The sequence below is a fragment of the Tachypleus tridentatus genome, chromosome 2, assembly GCF_004210375.1.
Source record: "Tachypleus tridentatus isolate NWPU-2018 chromosome 2, ASM421037v1, whole genome shotgun sequence".
In the NCBI taxonomy this organism is placed as follows: domain Eukaryota; kingdom Metazoa; phylum Arthropoda; class Merostomata; order Xiphosura; family Limulidae; genus Tachypleus; species Tachypleus tridentatus.
This window is the reverse complement of record NC_134826.1, coordinates 122,922,152-122,947,241: the sequence shown is the minus strand read 5'-3', so window position 1 is coordinate 122,947,241 and position 25,090 is coordinate 122,922,152. Positions and strand designations below refer to the sequence as shown.

The following is a 25,090-nucleotide window of genomic DNA, read 5'->3' as shown; positions in this document are numbered from 1 at the left end:
AAATAAATAACAAAAACATGTTCAAGATACGAGATTCCATTGTAAATCAAATTATTGTCGTTTACATATAAAAAATGGAATAATAATTTTATCATGATAATATGTCATCAGTTCTAGCCAACATTTTCACGACACAGAGTGAATCTCAAGCGATCAATTCAGTCTTACACCCACCATTATATTAGTACAGATATGTTGACAATACAATTGCTGGATTCACACCTACAGAACACACACTTAGCTTTTTTCAACAACGTAGCTCTGTATACCCAAACATCAAGTTATCTTGTGAACACGAGAAAACTAATCAAATAGCATTTCTCAACCTCAATGTCACAAGAACCGCTACACAATTCAAAACAAAAACCCACAGAAAAATCACCCATATTGGACTATATATTCAATGGTACTCAGCACATGAAACAAAACAAAAATTCAACGTATAAAGAAACCAAATAAACAAAGTCTCAAAACTATGCTCCCCCGATAAAATTCACGATGAAATAAACAAAATGAAACGGCACTTCATCAACATCAACAAATTTCCTCCAAAAACCGTTGAAAAAATTATACGCACACACCTAGATCAACAACCCAATCAACGGCAAACAAACAATAATAAATCCCAAGATACAACAAACTACAAGACCTTATACTGCTGCATACCATATATTCCCGATATCAGCGAAAAAACAACCAGCATTTGGAAAAAACTTATAACAAAACACAACATTCCAGTAAACACCAAATTTATTTAAAAACCAGGTAGAAAACTAAAGTCCATACTATATAAAAACTACACTGACAAACACAATTTCAACATTATTTATAAAATACAATGCAACAACTGTCACCACTTCTATATTAGAGAAGCAAGCAGAAAAATGGAAACCAGGTTCAAATAACACAAAAAACACCACACGTTTTTGAACACTGTAAATTAAATAAACATAACATAACCATATAAAACATCTAGATACTAAGTAGGAAAAAAATATAACGAAATGCAAAATAAAAGAAGCCCTACTTATGCAACAACTAAAACCAAAATTAAACCTAAATAAAGAAACACGTTCATACCAATACTAATCAAAAACCTAACATCTAACTGTAACGTCCCTTACAATCCCATACCTCTTCACACTCTTGTCTCTGAGATGTGCTGGTAACGGTAAGTTGTTAACTCTCTTTGTTAACTTGAATATGACTTAAGAAGCTCAAAACGTTGTCCTGTACTCTATTTTAATTACAGTTTTAATACCCATAGCAGCCGTCTGGAGAATATAGCTCAATGATAAGTCTGAGCACTTAAAATCAATTTCCATAAGAGCACTGAGAAGAGCACAGATAGCCCATTGTGTATCTTTCTCTTTGTTTATTGAGCAAACAACAAAATGTAAGAAACATAAAAAGTAAGAAAAATATTAACATAAATCAGCTTATAAAGAGTTAAGACCAACAAATGCTACGTGATTCTTTTCTCCAATAGTTTTGTTTTGTTTCAAAGAATAAAGACATCCTCTAGAGGGCAGTACTGTCTTTGACATGGCGCTTTCTAGTTTAAGCATAAATGTGGAATCACAATATTTGAAACATTTGCCAAAGGTGTTAGACAGACATATTCAACATTCGGGTAAAGGAAAACATTCTTGTTTATACAATTATGAGTATTTTTCGTGTTTTTTATATTAAGGAAAATGATGTTATAAGTATAATTAACAGTAGATATTGTGTGATAAGGCTTGTGTTGTTCAAGTGGAGATTTTTCTCTTTTATAAATTTTAACTTTATGTATTGTCCTCCTATTTAATTTAGAAGTAACACAGAGAAGTGAGATACTTTTTTTGAATAACTTGTAAACTTGAATAAGATAAATCTGTTTAGGGTCTTTTCTGGAGGACATAGGTTATGAGATCTTATATTCAGATAACCATTTTCTTCCTTGAATCATTCTTGTAAGTCTTTCGGTTTCTAAATTCTTTCCAGTAAATTAATACTCTTTCACATATATAAGGATACCAAAACTGTATGCAAAGAGATGTTCTAATTAATTAACTCTTTGATTTTTAATAAATGTGTATATCAATATCTTAGTGTAAAATAAATTTACTAATGGCAAAATCCCATGGCTTGAATGTTTTATCTACTTTAAATGTTATGTCAAAGTTCATTACTTAGTCATACATAGTATGCTAATTTAATAATAAATTAACAAACAATGATATGTGAACATAATAAAATGATTTAATATTGAGGAACATTTTTATTTTTACAGAATATTGGTCTGAAGAAAATAGACTATAGTTCTCTTGAAACATATAATTTCTTCTCCACCATTAAACTTCTACATCATTCTTATAAGTTGCTTGTAATTTTACTATCAATTTAGTGGGTTTCTGTTTGCATTAAAATTGTGATCAAAATGATGATAACCCAGGTGTATTAACTTGTACTTTCAACAATTATAGGGTTTTTTAAGTTATTCATTTAACTTAACAATTAATCCAGGTAATTCTGTAGTACTTTAATATCTTCAATACAACAAGAAATTTCCCATGGCCATCAACTGTTGTTAATGCTATTAATCTAAATAAGCAAAAGCCCCTGAGATACACCACAAGTAACAGTGGTCCAATTTGACTAGATTATATTTAAAGCTAGTATATATCCCATCAAAAATCATTGAGCAAGTATTACCACCCAAACTCGACAGTATATGTTAACCTTAAATTTCATAGCTGACTGAAATAAATAAATTTTGCAAAACAAGCTCAACAAACAATGAGATAGAAAAGTGCAGTTTAAGTTGTCAGATGTGACTAAATTCTTGGAATGGAAGACCATTCATGAAATGAGCTTGTGGCATATTCATAGAAACATTGGTAGAAATCAGATTAACAGCTGCAAATATACAGAAAAACCAGAGTGTTTTGGTAATGCAACATTCTAACAATGGCCTTTATTGCATGTTGTTTAGCAATAAAAGTATGACTTAATATTATTGTTAGGCTGTCTACTGAAAGTATAATATAATGTGTATAAATCCAAATATTTCTGGATTTATCAATTTAGAGTTTTCATTGATTAAAGCAGTGCATTTTTTTTATTAAAGACTTTGATGATATAACAGAAAGTAGCTGAATTCAGAAATAGCTTCATATTGAAGTGATATTTTTTACTTCCATGATAAATATTTGTAGTTAATTCATACTTGTAAATTTTTAGATTATATGTTTTCTTGTCTTATGATGATGATGACAACTTTACAAGAAATAAATTGGAATAATTAGATTTTCTGTTTTATATGCTGTTGCATTTGTATGTGTAAGCAGTATTTTGCAGTAATTAATTTTAATTTCAAGGTAATAGAATAACTGAACACACTTGCTAGTGGTTGTAAGTAGATTGTTTGTAATGAATAACTTCTAATATAATAATTTCTAGTTCATGTTACTTCAAAATGTTTTTATATGACATCTTTATTTTATTAATCAAAATACTTGTTTATATTTTTAATTTAAAAATAAATCAAGATGTTTTACTTATATAGACTTGGTCTAATCATCTTCTGTTATAGATTAAAATCTTAGTGATTGCAATTTGTTTTAGATTCTTCGAGTGAAGAAACAAGTGATGAAGTCTGTGATCATACATCATCTTTCATTGTAGATACAAAGCCAAGTACATCCTCTTGTTGTGGTACAGAAATACTAAAAACTAATGAAACAAAAAAAAACAAAAAAAATATAATTGAATGTGGAAGAGAACAGTCAAGAGCAGTAGATAAAAAGTAAGTTTTTGCTTAGAACTATCATGTTTTTCAATGTGAATAAAAGTTTGTTCTTAGTAATTGACCATTGTAGCATACTGATTCCTCAGATTATGCAACAGTTGGAATTTTAAATAATAGTTCATTGGGTTTAAAAAATAAAGTCATGAAATCTAAGAGAAATATTATGTGAAAGAAGTTTTAATTGGTGAGTAATAATTGTATTTTAAAAGTTGTAAAAAGATTGACAAACAAAAGTGCTAAAAAAAGGAGACAGCTGTTTTGAACAGTTGATAATAAAGAACTATTATTTGTTGATTTATAAAATATTAAACACAAACTTGCATTATTCTGAACTAGTTATCAGAAGGTGTGCCATGTTTAATCATTTTTGTTACCTTTACCTTTACACAGCCTCACATTTCTTAAAGTTATGAGAAATTCCCAGATTTATATGAATGTTTAGCTCATGCCACTGAAAAATATTTAAGTAGTGCATTAACAAATGCTTGTTCTAATTAAGAAAATAGACTTTCCTGTAGGTGGGGAGAATTGATATGAAGTGTTTATAATTCACAAAGTTTTATTATAAGACAGTTTAATTTACTTAGTTTCAAAATAATTGCCATCTATAGTGATACATTTTTCAAACTGATTTTATGACACTAAAAGCAATCTCCAGCTACTGCTGAATAATGTTGTGAATTACATTTGGGATTCTTTGCTTAAGTTCCTTTAAATTGTTGGACTTTGAAGAATAAACATTTTTACATGACTCCATAAAAAGAAATCCAGTGGGGATGTGTCAAGGGAACAGGGAGACCAAGAAACTTGTCCATGTCTGTCATTTCACTTCCCTGTGAAGACATCATTAAAAAAACATACCTAAAGCAAATTGGAAGGGAAAACTGTATTCTTGGAAGCAGCTACTTTCTTAAAAATTCAGTCAGTGTAGTTAGGGGTAAACAGATTTGGTAACATAACATGATATCATTTAAATGTTTTCTGGACAACTTTCATAGGCCTGTTACTGATTCATAACTTGTTATTTACTGATCTCATCTCTCTTATACTGTTTTTGTTCAACTGTTAATTAATCTGTGGTGTAGTGCATCTTTATTTTCTCGCACTGCTGTTACTAACTTCAGGTAACCGTATCATAAAACTAATTTTTCTTCTGTTGTTGTCATATTCATTGGTAGTAAAACTTTATGAATTATGTTATTTTGTACCATTTATAGTAAGTTTCTATTATGTGTACATCAAAAGTTATCAAGGTTTAAAGTTGAAAAAGGACTTTATGAAATCTCTGTACATAAAATATAGAATACTGACGTAAAATACAAGTTGTAAAACAAAAGTACAAACTGACCATGAAAGTCATTTTAATATTAAAAAAAAAGTTATTAATACAAGTCAAGTGAACACCTTTTACATTAGCTTTCAGAGTCTTGATTATCTGTTTGTGGGAAATATATTTGCAACCTGTTCTGATTAATTTTGTGTGGGTAATGAGTAACAAACTTTAATAGAAACAAAATTTGTAAATAGACTTCCAAAATATATTTCATACATAATCAGTATAAATATGCATTTTAATCTTTACTCTGTTAATCTGTCTTTTCAATTGTATATTTCAGAATGCAAGTAAATTAAATTGCTTTGCCTAGTCTTCCAAGGATAGCTGTAATTCATCTTTCTCCTGCTTGTGATGTTTATTTATCATACTTATTATTTTGCACTTATATTATTTATTAAATGTATACAATGTGATTTCCATAGATTGTCTGCCTTAAATATCAATTTTACTCTTCATATATGAATGTAAAACTAACATATTAAGATTTTCCCTGAGTTCTGTGTTGTTATTTATATTTAAACCATTATTTCATTAGAGTTTTATATTTTTGAAGCCATTTTTAATCATTGTTCATTTTTAAAGATACCAAATATTATATCTTAAAATCATCATGTTTTGATCAGTTATAAGGTTATCCAGAAATAAATCTCAGAATTCTCATGATGACATTTAGAAACTGAATATTGAGTAACTTATCATTGGTGTTGTCACTTACAAGGTATCTTAATTGTCTACTGTTTCAATCCTGCTTAGAGTAAGTTTTGCAACCACTAAGGCAGCATGAACAAGAAGGATTTTAATATGATTTTTCTCTATTACTTCAAACTTGGACAAAAAACTACAATGAACATCAACCAGGCACTGGGCCATGGATCTGTTAAAGAATGTACAGTTCAGCATTGATTCCAAAGGTTTTGACATGAAGATGAAAGTCTTGAAGACTACGGAAGGAAGCCATCCTTAGATGAAAGCAGATTAAGGTGAATAAGTGGGTTCTGCATGAGCTGACTGAAGGTCAACAAAATCTGCATTATGAGACCTGTCAAGAATGGTGTTCCAAAAATTGAGCAAATTGGGAATTGAGATTCTACCTCAACTACCTTATTCCCCAAACTTCTCCCCTATAGATTTTCATTTTTTCAAGTAGTTTGACAACTTTTTGAACAATAAACACTTTCAAAGCCAGGCAGCTGCAGAAGAAGCTTTCAGGGAGTTTACTGACCATAGAAACAGCATTGTTACATGTAGGCAAAATTGTGTTGAAGCAAATGGTGCTTACTTTGATTAAAGCATGTTTTTTTATTTCTGGACAACCTAATAGAATATCTTTATCAGATGCTTCAAAAGCATCAATGACAAGATGTTGCTGAGGCTGAAATGGAGTCAAATTTTCTAAAATGTCTTTTTTTTTGTAACATCATGTTACTGAAATTGTTCTGGTTTGAAACAAGGTTTAAAGGAGAGAGTTACAGTAGTGAAGTTAATGGAAAGTTACAAGGTTTTTTTCAGTAACCTTTAATATTGTTATCATTAGAATTTTTAACAGTGTGTTTGTGCTTTAGTAAAAATAGAAAAATTGCCTAATTTAATTTTGTGTTTTCTTGTCTTCAATAGGTTTCAGCTGGCTTCAACATTACGTTCAGTGATAGATGTGAGTGATGTATATGTGGATGCATATCCAGGAAAGAAGACCAAAGAGAGTGTAAAGAGAAGCAAAGTATTAAGTCTCAGAGCATCTACTGAAGATGAGGTGGTGTATTATTATGCTAGTGCATATAACTGTAGTGTATATCAATTAAAAGAAAGAGTGTAATATGCTTATTTATGAACATATTGTATATACATTTTATAGATGTATTCATATCCAAATATGAAATTCCAACATGGTTCCTTACTTCTGCTCACATACATAGCTTTGTTCATTTAGTGCTGTCCTCTGTTTTTTACTTGCAATATATTTTCACATGACTTTTCACTCCATGCATTTTTCGATTCATGTGGTTTAACTGATTCTCACATGCAACTTATCATGTGACAAATAATAATGCGACATGCTCATGTAGGTTTCTCTATGCTATTTGGCTTGTCATTTTTCGATTCATGTGGTTTAACTGATTCTCACATGCAACTTATCATGTGACAAATAATAATGCGACATGCTCATGTAGGTTTCTCTATGCTACTTGGCTTGTTATTTTTCATCTGGCAGTGCTCTTATCCAAACATTGTTTGTGGTTTCTTCAAGTGTTTTTATATATTTATACATATCTTTGTATCAATTTCTGTCAACAAGTTTACTCTTTTATTATACAATAGTGATATTTGTACCATAGTTAGAAGTGGAATTGTTTTATATTTCTACCCATTTATCAAACTTAATAATTCATTACAAATTTTTTTCCACTTTTTATTTCTTTCTTCCAACATAGTTTTGTTTGGTTATTCATTTTGAATTATGAACTCCAAATTCTATGTTACCACTTTGGAGATTATATTGTCTATCAGCACATCTACACAGGTTTCAGGTAGCACTACTCAACAAGAGAATTATCATCTCTGCTTCATTAGGAGAGTGATAATTGTAATGATGTGACCTTTGTTGGGCCTGGCTCAAGTTTGGGTGCCCACACATTTTGTATACAGTCTGCTGACTTTGAAAAGATAAGATGATATATTGGTATGTTTTTTGAATTAGTGTTCCAATTACTATTAGTTGTTTTGGTTCAATAACATTAGTTAGATTGCTCAATACTTACTATCAAGTTAGGTTTAAATTTAGGGCTTAATTGTATCCTTTGTCCTGTAACATTAAATTAGGCATAGCATGGGTCTTGTATCAAAAGAACACATCTAAATATAGATTTTAGTTAGTCACATGGTATGTTAAAGGCAGCATTGATAAAATTAGATGTTTGTGAGGTTAAAATATTAATTCTATAATTTCATGCAAATTAGAAATTCAAATTACTAATATTAACAAGCTAGGAAATAAAACAAGAACCTTGTATCTTTTTACTTTGCTGAGATATGGCTTATGTACTGAATCAAACAGAGTGGTCCTGTTCAACTCTTTCTCTTTTTTGAAACAGTCACTTATATACATTTATTTCAATATACGAAATTTGAATAACATGGTTTCCTCACTATTTTAATCTTTGAAAAAGCTTTGTTTTTTTAATTCAAGATTTCAATGAGGTAGGTTGTGTCTTTAGTTTGTCCAAAGTTTCATATTTTATAAAATATAAATAAATCTTAGTTAGTAAGCTTAATAAATTATAGTGGAATTCTATGGTGTCAGTGTAGTTATTCTACTGTGTGTGTGTGTGTGTACATATATATATATATATTTATATATAAAACCTAAAAAAAACAAATTTTGTTTGATATTCTCCATGTGTGAAAGTTTAATAGGCTTAGCAGTCTATGTCCATCAACAACTGAGTTCAAAGGTTGTAGTGAGAAGAGATAATTGTTTGCTTTACAAGTTAATTTATTGTTCTATAGTTCTGTATTGCTGCGTAGGTGACCTTAGTGCATGCACACCACATCAATGCAAGTTATGTAATGTTAGGTAGGCATGACTGAAAGGTCAATATAATAAAAAATAATATATATTTTTACATGTAGCATTATGAGATGTAAGCTACTTAGGCTAAACATTAATATTTTCTTGTTATCATATATAGTCATTTTAGCACAAAAAAGCATAACTTATATTTACTTCCTAATTTTTTATGATGATGTTATGAGGTTCTTTAAATGATATACCCCACATAGTTAGTGTGTAGAAAATAACACAAAATATAGTCTTACTGAAAACATGTTTGAAATGTATTTAGGAGATTTTAGAGATCATGCAAGTATTATTTAAGATATTTAGAATGAAGAATAGTTTTTTAATCATAATGTCAAATCAATTTGTACTCAGATTAGTAATGGAACAGACTATGTTTACACAAACAATGCTTTAGTAACAATATTTCATTAAAAATCTGATTTTTGGTGTACAGAAAGCTTCTAATCTTTACTAAAAGTCTTCCATATTTTGTGGAGATACATATGCTGTTTCAAAAGTTATAATGCAAATTCTTAAAGTGTGCAAGTTAGATAAACTTGTATATTATTCTGAGCCTGTTGCAAAAGGGTAAAACTTCACATTAACTTTGTTTATGTCGTTCTCTGGAGCAATGATCTGCACAGACTTCTCCTAATATTTTACAAAGTTACTGTTAGGTTAGAGATTTTAAATTAGAGCATAGTGGTATACTTGATCTTGCACAGTGCAATTACTCTTAACAATTGTTATTTTCAGTTTATTTGTAGTTCATCATGTGGGTAGATTAATTATAAGGTTAAATATATTTTCTTCAACATAATGACATTTATTATGTATGTGTTTTTTCCTACAGACTTATTTAAATTTTCATTATATTGACTATTTAATTTTTGTAATTTTTTATAATTTATACTTTGTACAATTAATTTAGTTTGTGAGGGCCCCTGGGAGCCAGGGACCACCCTATCTTTTCCTGATATTGTTCACCTTCCTCCTACAACTGCTGAACCCTTTTAGAATGATCTAGGTTTTGTCAGTTTTCCTTCAACTGATTATGGCTTGTCTTCACAGGCCTCTACTGCTGAATATGTTGGGCTTCCTTCGGCATCTTTTAGAATCATTTTACAGTATAATTTTCCTCCTCCTTTTCTAGACAATGTTTCATGATGAGCATTTTTCTTTCTCTTTTTTTAGGTGAGAGTACTTACATGTCTCAACTTTACAGGCTTTGGTTCATTTTGCCTTAGCTACCATCAGGCAGACTTAATTCATGATTCTCTGTACTAGAATTTCTGTCATCTGAAAGATGGGAGATGTCTGTTAATCCTATCTGTTTTATCCCCCACCTAGTTTTGTCCATCAACTCACCTACAGGAAATATTTGCTTCACACCTCCTTTCTTAGGTAGGACACTTATAACTTGGAAATTTTTCTAGAGTACCTCTTTATCCCCATGTTGAGGCATATGCCACCTTCATTTATTTCACTTGTAGCTTCTTTGCTTTTGAGATTTTCTGCAGTGAGACACTGTCTTGTACCATTTGTTCACCATCCACCCCTAAGGGGGATTTATAGTTGACTCTTCTTTTTTCCACCAATCCATTTTTGAGTATTATGTGGAATATTCTTTTTGTTTCTTGCCATCTTCCATGTTTTCACCATTCACCCATAAGGGGGATTTATAGTTGGCTCTTTTTTTTTCCACCAATCCATTTTTGAGTATTATGTGGAATATTCTTTTTGTACTTTTTGTTTCTTGCCATCTTCCATGTTTATTCTTGGTTAATCTGTATGACCTTTTCTGTCCCATACATACTTTAGGTTGCTTCAAGGCTTCTTTCTTTTGATTTCATTTCCCACAGTTTCATTCCCTTGCCTCACTCCTGTGTTCATGATTTTTTCCCTTCTTCCAGTACCTGTTGGGTTTGTCTTGATTTGATTGGCTTTTTATTCCTTGTCTCCTTCTTCCCATAATCAATTCCTTGCATCTTTACTCTGATCAGATGCCTTAACTTTCACCTGCATCTCAACTTTATGGTTTATTGGAGATATTTCATCTGCCAAGCACTGAAACTACAACCAATATGTACATCTCCAGTAATCTGGTTTGGGTAGCCATTTTTTTACTCATCACTTGTTAATGAGACTGTAATAGGGTCAGTTGTGTTTTTGTTATATACATATTATTTTTCAGGGTCTTGTCCCATGTTTTGACCAGAACCATTCTCTATGGAAAAACTTTCCAGGTATACTTTAATCACTTAGAATTGTACTAAAACCTGCCGTGTAAGGCCATGTTTACTTTATTGTCATGGCCACCATTTCAATAACATAAATTATAGATGGGGTGTTCAACAAAATTGCTCATATGTTATTCCTTGTAATATATTTACTTCATAAGTATACTTACTGTTACGTGTTGGATGAAGTCAAACTACCATTATAGTCTTTTGTTTTTTAGCCACTCAACACCTAGGGTCCCATTAATCAGTAATACATATTCTGATATTTCTTCATGTTTTTTCACCTTTTATGTTTGTGATACAGTCATAAAAGAGAAAATAGTATACCTGGATGAGATGTATTGCATTATCTTGCTGAGATGTGATATTTTCTTTCTGGTTCCACACCACATGGTCTCTCTTTGGGTGCTTTCTAAAGGGGGATTATTTTTTCACTAGCCCTGCACCTGTTTATTGTGGGATCTTAGCTATTTTGTGAGTGGAGGTAAGATATTGTATCTGAAGTTAACATTTTCCTAAGTTGAAAAAGTATTTTCAATAGATATTTAACTCCACTCTGATTTCCCACCCAGTCTCCCAATTTCCAATGATGTGTTGTATAGGTAAGTTTTGTGACCAATCTCGAAGTGAGTAGGGAGTTAAAATCTGGAGAAGACGTTGCTTATGATAGGAATTGTGTTGAACTCCTGTTGTTGGAGAGGCTGTTATGTGTGGATGTGCAGAAGTGGGAGGTGGAAGACTTGTACTGATTGTTGAAAATTTACACTAATAGAGGGCAGTAATAATTGAGAAAAGCTGTTTTGTGAGAGGAGGTATCTGTCAGAATCACATTTTCAGATTAGGAAAGTATTAACTTTAGAAACTTGTATGAAACATTTAACTCTACTAGATAGATACTTTCTCTCTCTTTATACATTATCTCATCAATCTGAAATATCAATTTATTATATTTTCTGAATGTTTTAGGTGGTGCATGGTTTAGTGTTTAGCATACTGAGCTATTACTTTGGAATGTCTGAGGTTGAAACTACATTATATTACTAAATATGATCTTCATGGCACTGTGGATGTTTTATAATTGTGACAAGCAATCCTACGAAAGTAGTTGTTACTTATGAAAGAAGTGGTTGCATAAATAACTTGAACAGAAAAATATTTATTCTAATTATCATGAACTGTAAGTAAATATTTACACATGTCAGTTTAAACTTTATTATTTTTTATCTAGGTGATTTTGTGTCAACTTTTATCAGTAATTACTTTTAATGTGCTTAATAGATGCTAATTGTAGTTGGAACAGAAGGAAAACATTTTTGTTTTTCCACACAAAAATTTATGAAATATTTTTATTAGACTTGTAACTCATAAATTGACAGCCACAAAATTATATTATAGAATCAAAACAATAACAAATTGTATGAGGTTATAAAAATACCCTTATCCAACTTCTGAGTCTTGCATTAATACACACCTAGTAGCTCATTTGGCTGATGTACCTTCTTTGCTAATGGGAATTTTGGATATAATCAAAAGTTAATCTTAGATTTCACTTCACAAATTAAATTATGAATGCAGTTTTATGCATTTTTTTAGTGTTTGTTATAAACTTTGAGACTGTAATGATTTGTAAAAAAGACTTTACACGATTACCACCTCCCCAGTGGCCCAGTGGATTGTCTACAGAATTATACTGCAAGAAATAAGATATTACCAGTGGTGGGCAGAGAACAGATATCCATTCATTTAGCATTCTGCTTAATAATGAACAGCAAGATTACCATAAAGAGGTTGTAGTTTTAAGATTTAGAACAATTGCTAAATTATGCTTTTTTTTCACTTTGAAGGCAAAAATGAAGATAGTTGTATTTGTTTCTGAATATTTCAATTTCACTTCTTTTTGTGAATATAACAGACCTACTACTTATCAACTTAATCTATAATATACAAGTGCTAGAAAGTAAATGAATGACTATAATTCATCATGTTAGCTGTTTTTGTAAAAAATAGCAAGTGTTAATTTTTTTCATCATGCATGCTGCAAGCAAAATGAGACTTGTGTATATCCATTACTATTTTGTTTAAAAATTTTGATTAAAACTTTTGCATTTTTCTTTCACAAAGCTGTTGAAAAAAAGTGTATTACAACCTGGCTATGAAAAGCAGTTTACTGTACCTCCATATATTGAACGTGTATGTAACTTAAAGAAGCAAAGAAGGGTAAGTTCATTTGGCTATACCATTGTTGGTTAAAAAAATTATATTCAATCATTATTTTAGAGAAAAGTTATTTTTACAGAAGTTTGAGATGATTGAAAAAAAAATCAGCTTTTAAAAATATCAGTATTTCATTTTATTTTTATTTAAGTTTAACAAATAATTTTAACTTTGCCTATTGCACTTTTGAAGCATTACAATATTTTTAATTTTGACAAAAATCAGCTTTACTTGTTATACTTCTAAAACATTATATTATTTCATCTTATTCTTAATTACTTTTGAGAGAAACCATTCAATAAACTTTTATCACATACTTTGTTAATATGTTTTAGTATATTATGCTTTTAAATGAATTCTGTGGTTCATATAAATAATAATAAGAAACAATACTTTTAATTTTCCTAACTTTATTTGTAATTTTATACAAAAGCTATTGATGCTAAAATCATTATAAAACAAACATTAGGACAGTATGGTTTAAAGTAATTGAGGTTGATCTTGCAGAAACAGTTTTTATTAGAGATGCAAAGTACTGTAAAGTAAAATATTTCAAACATTATAATAATCATGGTGCCTAGATCATAAATATTAACTTCAGGGAAAAAATCACTTTGATGATAATAGATTTAATCATTGTCTCTTATCTAAACTTATAACGTGATTTCTCATTTGTGACATCCCCCCCCACATCAGTATTTCTGGAAACTCACACTGCTAGCATGCTAGAAACTGGGTTTCAGTACTCTTGGTGGGCAGAGCATAGATAATCCATTGTGTAGCTTTATGCTTCATTCAACAACAAACATTTCTTATATTTACAAATATTTATTTATCTAAATTTGTCTTTCCATGAAACAAGTCTTACTAATGTTCCAATTAATAATATAATGATAATGGTAAACAACAGCCAATTATTCATTTCTTCTTTTTTACAGCTATTTTAAGTTTTTTTTAGTCCCTACTTCCCATGTTTATCCTGTCAGGCCATCATAAGATTCTGTCTCCTGCCCTTTGTTTTTCAAATTTTGTTCTTTGTTTCTAGAATTTATTGTATAGTTTATTGTCAGCTTTTAATATGACTTCCACTCTTACTCATTTAAATTGAGGATATTTTTAGAAACTTTGGGATGATAAGTTACACATGTATTATATTTGTCTTTTTTATTTTTAACATTTGTTTTGTACTTTTCAAAATATATTTATTTATCATATTAATTTTATATTTTGAAATTCAAGCAATATCTTTCAACAAATTCTATTATTGGGGGAATATCTTCATTATCTTAACAAATGTTAATCATTCTTCAGATAATTGTTTTATAAACATCTATTTTGTGAGAAAAAAGTGATCTGATATTATATGTGGAAGCATACACCATTTGTGTTTACTGTAAACTTCATATATAAGGTTAATATGTATAAATAGCACACATAAAATGGTAAATTATTATGCTCCATCTCAAAGGTAAAATAAATACTTGGATACATAATATTTAAGTATCAATGAAATTGTTTAATTAATACTAAATTATTAAAAAGTAAAATGTGTCATTCACATGTATTGTCTAAAAATCCATATTAATAGGAGAAATATAAAACATTCTTAGACACAACTAAAACAGAAGAATAGAGACTAAAATTAGAATATGTGTTTAACTTATCATTTCAGAGTTTCAATTATGACTTACTGTGTACTTCAAAGAAGAGTGGGTGGAATTAACATTAAATTTTTGAATAAAATAATAATTTTAGTAGAGAAAAAGATAAATTACAAAGTTTTAAAAATGGATTTATGAAAGACCTTTCAATTGTAGCAATTGTATGTTGAGTCAATAAGATGATTATGGCACTAAAATTAATAGTATTAAATGTCATGTTTACACTGTAAGAACAATAAAACATTAACTGAACAAATAGAAAATTAATAGTATTAAATGCCATGTTTACACTGGCACTAAAATTAATAGTATTAAATGTCATGTTTACACTGGTACTAAAATTAATAGTATTAAATGTCATGTTTACACTGGTACTAAAATTAATAGTATTAAATGTCATGTTTACACTGGTACTAAAATTAATAGTATTAAATGTCATGTCATGTTTTACATGTTTACTGGTACTAAAATTAATAGTATTAAATGTCATGTTTACACTGGTACTAAAATTAATAGTATTAAATGTCATGTTTACACTGGCACTAAAATTAATAGTATTAAATGTCATGTTTACACTGGCACTAAAATTAATAGTATTAAATGTCATGTTTACACTGGTACTAAAATTAATAGTATTAAATGTCATGTTTACACTGGCACTAAAATTAATAGTATTAAATGTCATGTTTACACTGGTACTAAAATTAATAGTATTAAATGTCATGTTTACACTGGCACTAAAATTAATAGTATTAAATGTCATGTTTACACTGGTACTAAAATTAATAGTATTAAATGTCATGTTTACACTGGCACTAAAATTAATAGTATTAAATGTCATGTTTACACTGGTACTAAAATTATTGTACTGCCAAGAAATTTCAAACAGAGAATTATTTATGTTAATCTATAAAAATGTGAAAAGTAAAAAAAAAAAAATTACCAACTTGTATGGGATTAAATCCCATGATTATGAAAAAGCTCCCTCTTTGCTAATGTAATATTGTTTAATTTTTACAATCAGATGATGTGGTTAGTATGATGTGTGTGAAGATGTTGGCTCACACTAAACTCTCACTTCTGATGATTGCAAGCTGGTTCTGTCATAGTGTGTTTGGTGAATGTAAATGTTTTTGGTTCATGTTGTATGATGTCACTTTTTATTGTTTTACATCAAATGTATTTGTATTTAAGAAATGTTTGCAACAAGTTGTATTTGTGGTTTCAAAAATAATGAAAATGTGTTTACTGAAGGATACAGATAATAGAACTGTAAAAGTTATTTGTATTTCTATTATTTTTCATGAAAAATTCCAACTTTTTAGATCAAATATTAAAATTTATTTTGCCATTAATACTTTAAAATGCATTTATTGCTATAAAAGTGAAACTACTTGGACAAAGTTTTAAAATGACATCATGAATAAAACCTAAAGCCAGTTTATGAAAGATGTTTTTTAAATTCAAAATTCAAGCTACTTTTCTTTATATATTCTGGATATTTATACATCTGGCAAAATATTTTCTATTGGTTTTCAAGAAGTAGAGTATTTTCTCATCTTGAAATGATAAAAATGAACATAGATTTTCCATACATGTAAAATACTTTATTGATAAAAGATTTTCATACAACTAACCTAAAAGTTGTTTTTTACAATGTTATATGTTAATTTAGGAGGAGCGTAAGAAAAGTAAAGGATCCAAGTGGTACAATCTTCCTGCCACTGAGTTGACAGATGAAATTAAGAATGACCTCCAGGTGATTCAGTTTAGAAAAGCCTTGGATCCTAAACGTTTCTACAAGAAGAATGACCTAAAGAACATGCCCAAGTATTTCCAGGTAAGTTTTACACCTGGAACTTTCTCATATATCATATTGTCAGTTAGTTGTTTAACACATTCATTAATAATTTCAAAAACTAAAAAATAAAATACTGTTTCCAAGTAATGAAAAATAAACCTTTTAAGAATTACTGTTTTAAAGATGAAAGATAAATGAAATGATTGAAGGTAAAGAAAAAATGTTTGAATACAATAATTTTGATTTTTCATGCCATTGGACAAGAGTTGTTTTATGAGAATTTTCTTAATTTTTATTGAAACATAGAAATATTATTAGTTTGTCACTAGTGACTATAATGACTGGAAGATGAACAAAATTAACAGTTTTAAAATGTATATGAAAGGTTGGAGTTTATAATGAAAAAAAATGTATTACATTCTGTATGTAAGAATAAATCTAGTAAAATATGAACTGATTCCTGTCTTTGTTAATTTACTAAGAATATTAGTAACCTCATAATTTTAAAAGGTGGTTATAAAATCCTTATTTATATCTATAATAAAGTTGAAGAAACTGACATTTGTTATCCATAGACAATTTGTTTAGTTATTAGTTTGCAAAATCAAGCTTGGCCAACAAAGAGGCAGAAAAGTGCAGATAAAGCAGTCAAATGTTGGTAAATTCCTTTGTGAGCCAATCAAAATTAAGATTATTCACAAAATGAATTTGTGGTATATTCACAGGATAATTATTAGTAAAAATAAATTAACAATTTCTGATATAGAATGTAGCTTTTATGTCATGTTACTTAGCAACAAAAGTATAACCTAATGTTGTTGGTCTATGTACTGAAAGTATAAAATTAAAAGTATAGACAATAAAAGTGAAAAAATATTTGCTGTTGATTTCTTAATCTGAATAAGTTTTTTTTATTAAAAATGTTGATAATAAAACAGAAATAGCTTAATCCATATATGTTATAAATTTAATATTGAATCTTTAGTTTTACATTTATAATCAATTTTATGCAAGGCTTGGCTTTATCCACTTTCACTGTAATCATAATGGACAGACAGTAATAGAATTCTTCTATCTGAATAAGTGTATTTTGGCATTTATGACTCCTCATATTGTGATAAATTAAGTATGATGTGACACACAGGCTTTTATGTTGGTTAGATTCTCTATGTACTCATAATTTTACATAAGAAGATCAACAATCTTATTGACTTTATTATTTTGTAATTTTTTATTGAAGATTGGAACTATTGTTGAGTCTCCAGCTGATTTTTATCACTCCCGAGTTCCAAAGAAAGAGCACAAGAGGACCATAGTGGAGGAGCTCTTAGCAGATGCTGAGTTCAAAAAGTATGTTTATAATTTCCCATATATTTGTAATATTCATCAAACTTACTTGTGTCTGAAGACACCTTTTCAATTAGTACAGTTGATGAAATGAGTACTTTACAGTTACCACTAAAATAGGAAATTTACTGATACTGAAAGCTATTGTATATCTCATTACTATGAAAGTTAGCCTATTATAGACTGTTGTTTCTTGTACCACCCACCCATCTACACACATTCATGTGCATTTGAATGAAGTATGTAAGAAGTGTTTTTCCACTTGCAGTGAGTTAAAAGGTAACTATGTGACCGTGTGGAGCAAGCTGTTACATATATGAAATTAAAAGCTTTTCATTCTCAAGTTGACAACTATTTTTTAAAAATTAACTAGCCAGTCAGATTTGAAAATCAAAATCTGTTACATACGATACCTGAGAAGGTACTTTAATTTTAACCTTTTTATTGGAGGATATTGTTGCATGTGCACAAATAAAAACTTTTTTGTTTCAAATTACATTTTTCTCCAAGGAAATGTTATCAATCAAGTATGTAATTTGTTTGTTTGCTTTGAAATTGCTGTTACTACTGTAAAGAAAAATCACAGATAATGTTAATGAGAATATTTTGTCATGTAATGTGATGAAGAACATGCCAAGAAGCATTTATTACCATATAGTCGAACTAATGATGTCCAATCCATAATATTTCAATTTTGTGGAAAGGCTAGAAATATATAACCAGCAAGCTTATTATTTACTATTCCAGGATATGAATATACTCTAAATACTTTTTATGGTGTTGTAGAGCATAATGGACAAAATTTTTTGACACATACACTTAATATTCATAAAATGATTTGACACCCTCTTTATGGTATTTTATTATTTTGTATTCCACTGTTGGTTCATAAATGGCTTATTCTGAAATGGTACAATTATCATTCATTATTACCTCCATTGTTTTGCATGCCACATATCTTGAAATTTCATGTACCCAACAATTGATGTGGTTCAACTGCATCTCACATATAAACTATGTGGAAACCTTTCCCCCCAATAAGAGTTCAACACATCATCCTGATGCATGTGACTCCCTCTTTTAGATGAGTTCAACACACCATCCTGATGCATGTGACTCCCTCTTTTAGATGAGTTCAACACACCTTCCTGATGCATGTGACTCCCTCTTTTAGATGAGTTCAACACATCATCCTGATGCATGTGACTCCCTCTTTTAGATGAGTTCAACACACCATCCTGATGCATGTGACTCCCTCTTTTAGATTATACTTACTATCACTTGTTCTTTGGCAGTGCCATTATGAAGATGTATTTTGGAAATATTTTTGTTTTTTTTCCAACTTCATTTGAATAGTTTTAAGTGATACTTTTATTGTTCTTCACGTTTTTTGGGTTTTACCAAAATTTATGTTCCCACTTCAAAAGTTATATGATTTACTTCCAGCATACTTCCATGCTTCAGGTAGTGGTACTTGATGGAGGAAGTGTTTGCTTTCATACATTGGAAGGCTGATTGTTGTATGAATTTGACCTTCATTGGGCCTCAAGTTTATGGGCCATACATTTGAACTTTTTCTACTGATGTTAGACAGTTAAGCTGTTATATTGTTATATATATTTTTTTATATTAATATCTTTATTTGTTGTTATTTGAGTTCAATAACATAAATTTAGTTAGAGTTATAAATACTTATTGTAAGGTTACGGATTTCAGTACGTAAAACTGTTAAAGTGAATAGTAAAAAAAAACATAGAAAATATTTCCACTTCATATGAAATATCCAAAAAAAACATATTGACAGTGGCACTGCTAAATGAAAAGTGATAGTTTGATACAATCTGACAGAGGGAGACACATGTATCAGGAGGGCATGTTGCACTCCTTTTAGTAATCTGGTTGTCCTATAATGATTTACATGAAAAACATGGTTGAACCATGTTTATTGTGGGGCATATGGGATCTTAAGATTTGTGGTATGTAACTCTGAATGAGAATAATTATATCTGTGAGGGAGGGAAATGACCCACAGGAAATACATTTTCAGTATAGGAAAATTATAAATGTGTTAAAGTTTTACTAATGTAGGGAGTAATGATTGTTACAGTAGGAAGCAGTTAAAAAGTTCTAGTCTAAACAAGACGTAACAGGACTTCTTCCTGAACATGGTTGAAGCTCTCCTTTTGTATATAACATTAGGCAGATGATAATTCATCAGCATATGAAACATGTTGCTCACATTTTATTTAGAAAAAAATCATTAACATTTCTATTAAGTACAGTTTATTACAGCTAGTGAAAAGTTACTGAAATACATATAAATTATGTTTTTCAATCTAACAAAACCAGATTTATTTCTAAAAGTAAAGAACTAATGATGAATACACTTTCTGTCAATTTTTTTCATTACTACTTTAGAAATATTTTGAGAAATGAGATGCATATTTTAAATATTTTATAATTGTGAACTTTGGTTTTTAAGTTTAAAATGTTTTGTAAATTTTCATTAAAATGAATTTATTGAAAATATTAGCAAAAAAGGGGGTTAAGTAATTAGAATTATTTTGTATTTTAGTGTGTATATTTTTCTTTCTGGAAGGACATGCAAAGTAGTTCAGGTTCAGTATGATCTTGTTGACACAGTTTCGATTATCAGGTACACAGACTGTCGCATCTTTCACGAACTTTGGCTCTCACTGATGTTAAGGAGCTAGTTTGAGGGCTTATGATGCAAAACTTAGGGATTTTATCCTTTTGGTGTGCTCAGCACAGAGGATACTTCTGCAGCTTTGCACTTAGCAACAACAGTCAAACAGTGTATTTTGTGCTTCTTTGGGTTATAAAGATAGGGTCAGACACCCCTTAACCATATTGAAACAGGTCAAGAACCAAAAGTCATATCATGACATACATTCAAAACTTTATTTATCTACTATTTTATGAATTTATGTCAGTGACTTTGATATCAAATTGTAGACTATACACCAAATTTTAGTAGTATATATTAGTTAATTTCTTAATTTAAAAGAAAGTATTAAAAGAACGTTTCTACACATCAATTTTTGTGTGTCAAGTGGTAAGTTGAATTGATCATAGGTTCAAATACAAAGTCTATAGTTTAATACAAATTAAAAATTCAAATTACTGATACTGACAAGCTAGAATATAAAATAAGAATCTCATACCTTTTTTAATTGTTGAGATATGGTTTATGTACTTAATCAAATTCCCTTTTTTAATTGTTGAGATATGGTTTATGTACTTAATCAAATTCACTGCCCCTGCTCATCTCTTTCCCTTTTTGGAAATGATCTTTTGTATACACTTCAACATATGATGTGAATAACCAATCAAAAGCTCAGAATGCCCCCCTAGGGTCTTTCTCAGCATTTTAAAGTACTAGAAAACTTATTCGTTCTTGAACTAAGATGCTAAGAAGGTTGGTTATGTCTTGATGACGAGAAACCCAGTCAAAATAAAAATGTATCTCAGAACGACTGGTATAGGTATTAACACTTTTACTGATAAGGAGAGAATGATGTTTTGACCTTCCTAGGTTATATTTAGGTTGAGAAGACAACCCTGGAAGGTTGAAACATTGTTCTCTCTTAATCAGTAAAAGTGTTAATACCCATACTAGCTGTTTTGAGATATAGGTTGGTTATGTTTTTAGCCTGCTCAAAATTATATTTTTTTTTTAGATAAAATATGGCTTAATTACTAAGCTTGCTAAATCATAGTGGAATTCTATGATATCAATATAATTACATATACATTTTTGGTTATTTCAAATGTATGTGTAAAAACCAAAATAAAATTATTTTATTTGATATCCTCCATGTATGAAACTTTAATGGGTTTAGCAAGTTATGGTAAGCAGCAAATAAATATGAAGGTCGTCATAGGAAGAAGATATAAGATATACTTATTTATGCACTGTTCCGTGTTGGAACAAAAGTATGTTTAAGAAATTATTTATAAATAGTAATAATGTATATACATATGTAATGTATAATGATAGATATGTAACTGTATTTTAACAAATACTTGACCACTAAAGCATAGCCAAAAGAAGTCACTTTGTAAAGACTGAAGGTCAGTTTTATATCATTGGATATGGTAGCTTAAGAGCATGTGTCACACCAGTACAACTTCTGTAATGTTAGCCAGGCATAACTGGAAGGTCAGTGTAATGAAAATGTATGATATTATGGGATTTAGACTATTTAGTCTAAACATTTGTGTTTTGCATTATGATCAGTAGTTATTCTAGAATGAAAAAACATAATTTATGTTTTTTCTTAATTTTTTGTGGTGGTTACAAGATTGGTCACATTGACAGACTATATAGTTAGGCATAGAAAATAACAGACAAAATATAGTTTTATTGAAAACAAACATTTGAAATGTATTTGGGAGCTTTTAGGGATTACAAAATAATATTTGAGGTTTTGGAGATGAATATTTTTTTTATTCATAACATGAAAATCACTTCACACTCTGACTAGTAACAAAAAAAAAACTAATTTCACAAACAAATTTTCAGTAAAAATACTTTATTACAAAATGATTTTTGTATGCAAAAGACTTGAAAGGTTATAGTAATAAATACTTGTGTATATTATGCTAAGCCCATTGTGATAGGATTAATTGTTACAGAATAAAATTTAGCAAAATAATAATTTGCTATTCAGCTGATAACTCATATTAGAAATAAATGTTTTTGTGCAGTTAGATGTTTATGGGAAATAATAAAATATTACAGTTTACACATTATCTGAATGGTTTCAAACTTCTGTTTTTATTTTCAGATACAATAAGAAAAAGTATGCTGAAATAATGGCTAAAAGACCTCAGCGACATAAAGGAGCACATAGGCATATGAAAAAACTTAAAAAAAGAAAATAGATTTTTTTGGCGATGAAGTAATGGAAAATTCTCTCACATTTGAAATAAAATATTCTGCATTATATGCTCTGTACACGTTTGTGTTTTCTTTAACATTTTCACCAACATAAGCTGTAGGAAGAGACAGAGGACGTCTTGCAATAACATCAAGTAACAACAGACGATCTATTAAAAACATTTTGTATTAGTTTTCGTTGTGTTGAGATTTTGAACAGAACTTGGACTATTTTGGATAAAAACGGAAAAATGAAGTTACATAACATGGTGCATAAAACGTGTACAAAAATACAGTTGTGTTAAGACGTTGAATAGAGCACAGGCTATTGGCATTTTAGATGAAAATAGAAAAACGAAGTTAAATAATATGGAACATGAAACATGTTTCCAAAAAATATAGTTGTGTTAAAACGTTGAACAGAACTTAGGGTATATTGGATGAAAAACTAATTTAAATAATATGAAAAATAAAGCATGTATATTTATATGCAAAAACGGCTCGTTTGGGTTGAGAAAATATTTTACATAGAAGGTCGAAACGTTATTCGCTCTTCTAATGTAAAATATTTTCTCAACCCAAACGAGCCGTTTTTGCATATAAATTTCTCAACAAGTGGGTTTCTCGACATCACTGATTATTAAAGCATGTATATGAAAAATATTTTCTTAATAGCTATTGTTATCAATACATAATGATTATCATCCTAAGGAAATGCTAAAATCGGTAAGTCCAATGTTAGTGGGCCCAGCATGGCCAGGTGGTTAAGATATTCGACTTCCATGTTAAGTCGTGTTTTCTTCCACATATTTTTATTGTCGTGTGTTTATCCAGATTTAATAATTTATTGTTATTAGTTTGAACGAAGTAGGATATACAGTAAAACCTCTCTAACCCGAAAACTACATAGGGCGGAAACCTGTACAAGCTGGAAATATCAAAATTTCGCAGCATTTTCTTAAGATTTCGCTCATTAAAGGCCCTCTATATGACGGAAAACTATCTTCAGCTGCCTCATCTATCAACAAGTAGGATTAGAACCTGAGTAGGGCGGAAAAAATGTTTTCGATTAAATATTGATTTCTTATTTAATTAGTAATTTCTTTAAATATTAATAAATTCTTATATAAGTATTAATTATTTAAGTATTAATAAATTCTCGGACATTTTATTACAGTAAGTATTGATTAAATGTATTCTGTTCTTTTTTCTGTCGTCATTATTTTTTGTAGTTAAATTAAATTAAAAATTTGAACAAGAAAATAGAAATATTCTACTTTTCCTAGATAATGCAACTTCTCACCCAAAAGTTCAACTCTCAAATGTTCTTTTAGTCATTCTACCTTCATGTACAACATCAGTTCTACAACTACTAGATAATGGACATATACAGTGTATAAAATTGAAATACAGAAAATTAATGCTTCAGCATATTATTGTAAACATGGACGACTGTAAGAGAACACCTGAAATGACCATGAAAATTGACGTGTTAGATGCAATTGCATTTTTAAGTCATTCAATTAAATACGTAAAAGATGAATGCGTAATAAAGTGCTTTCGAAACTGTGGATTTATTCTTGATAATGGTGGATCTTGTGGAGAAGTTCTTTGTTATGGCAATTCTAGTGAAAACCAAACTCTGAGAAAATTGATGCAAATGATTCTGTGAACACGGAAAGTTTTGTGAACGTTGACAAGAATGTTTGAACAGAAACTGATTAAGTTGATTTAAAATCTATAATAGAATCGCAAGATGGTAACAGTGTGAGAGATTCAGAAGATGAACTAAATGGAAAAGATAGTGAGAAAATAAACATTCCTACTTTATCGCAAGTGTTAAGTTATATTAACGCTATCAAATTGTATGCAAAAATGAACTTCATGAAAAGGCCGTAGAATTGGCGTTCTGTTTTAACCGTATGAGAAAGCCCATTAAAAAAACGAAACAGTTGAAATTGGACACTTTCTTGAAATAAATTTGATTAAGATTTTGTGTACTTATGCATATTTTGAATATCTATTTTTATTCTTATTCTAATAAATCTAACATAAATAGTATAATAACTTTATTCACAAACGTGTGGCCCGACATGGCCAAGCGTGTTAAGGCGTGCGACTCGTAATCCCCGTCGCGACAAACATCCTCGCCCTTTCAGCCGCGGGGCGTTATAATATGACGATCAATCCCACTATTCGTTGATAAAAAAGTAGCCCAAGATGTGGTGATGACTAG

At 29.6% G+C, this 25,090-nt stretch overlaps 1 protein-coding gene across 1 annotated transcript; it reads left to right on the top strand.

Annotated features, from left to right (window-relative positions):
- The first annotated feature begins 1,498 nt into the window (after nt 1-1,498).
- Nucleotides 1,499-22,921, top strand: LOC143244993 (deoxynucleotidyltransferase terminal-interacting protein 2). The gene is made up of 7 exons (XM_076490671.1): nt 1,499-1,633; nt 3,610-3,790; nt 6,744-6,879; nt 13,050-13,145; nt 16,479-16,643; nt 17,845-17,954; nt 22,763-22,921. Exons 1-7 carry the CDS (start codon nt 1,546-1,548, stop codon nt 22,857-22,859), a joined length of 873 nt encoding a protein of 290 aa, XP_076346786.1. The 5' UTR covers nt 1,499-1,545; the 3' UTR covers nt 22,860-22,921.
- The last annotated feature ends 2,169 nt before the right edge of the window (nt 22,922-25,090 follow it).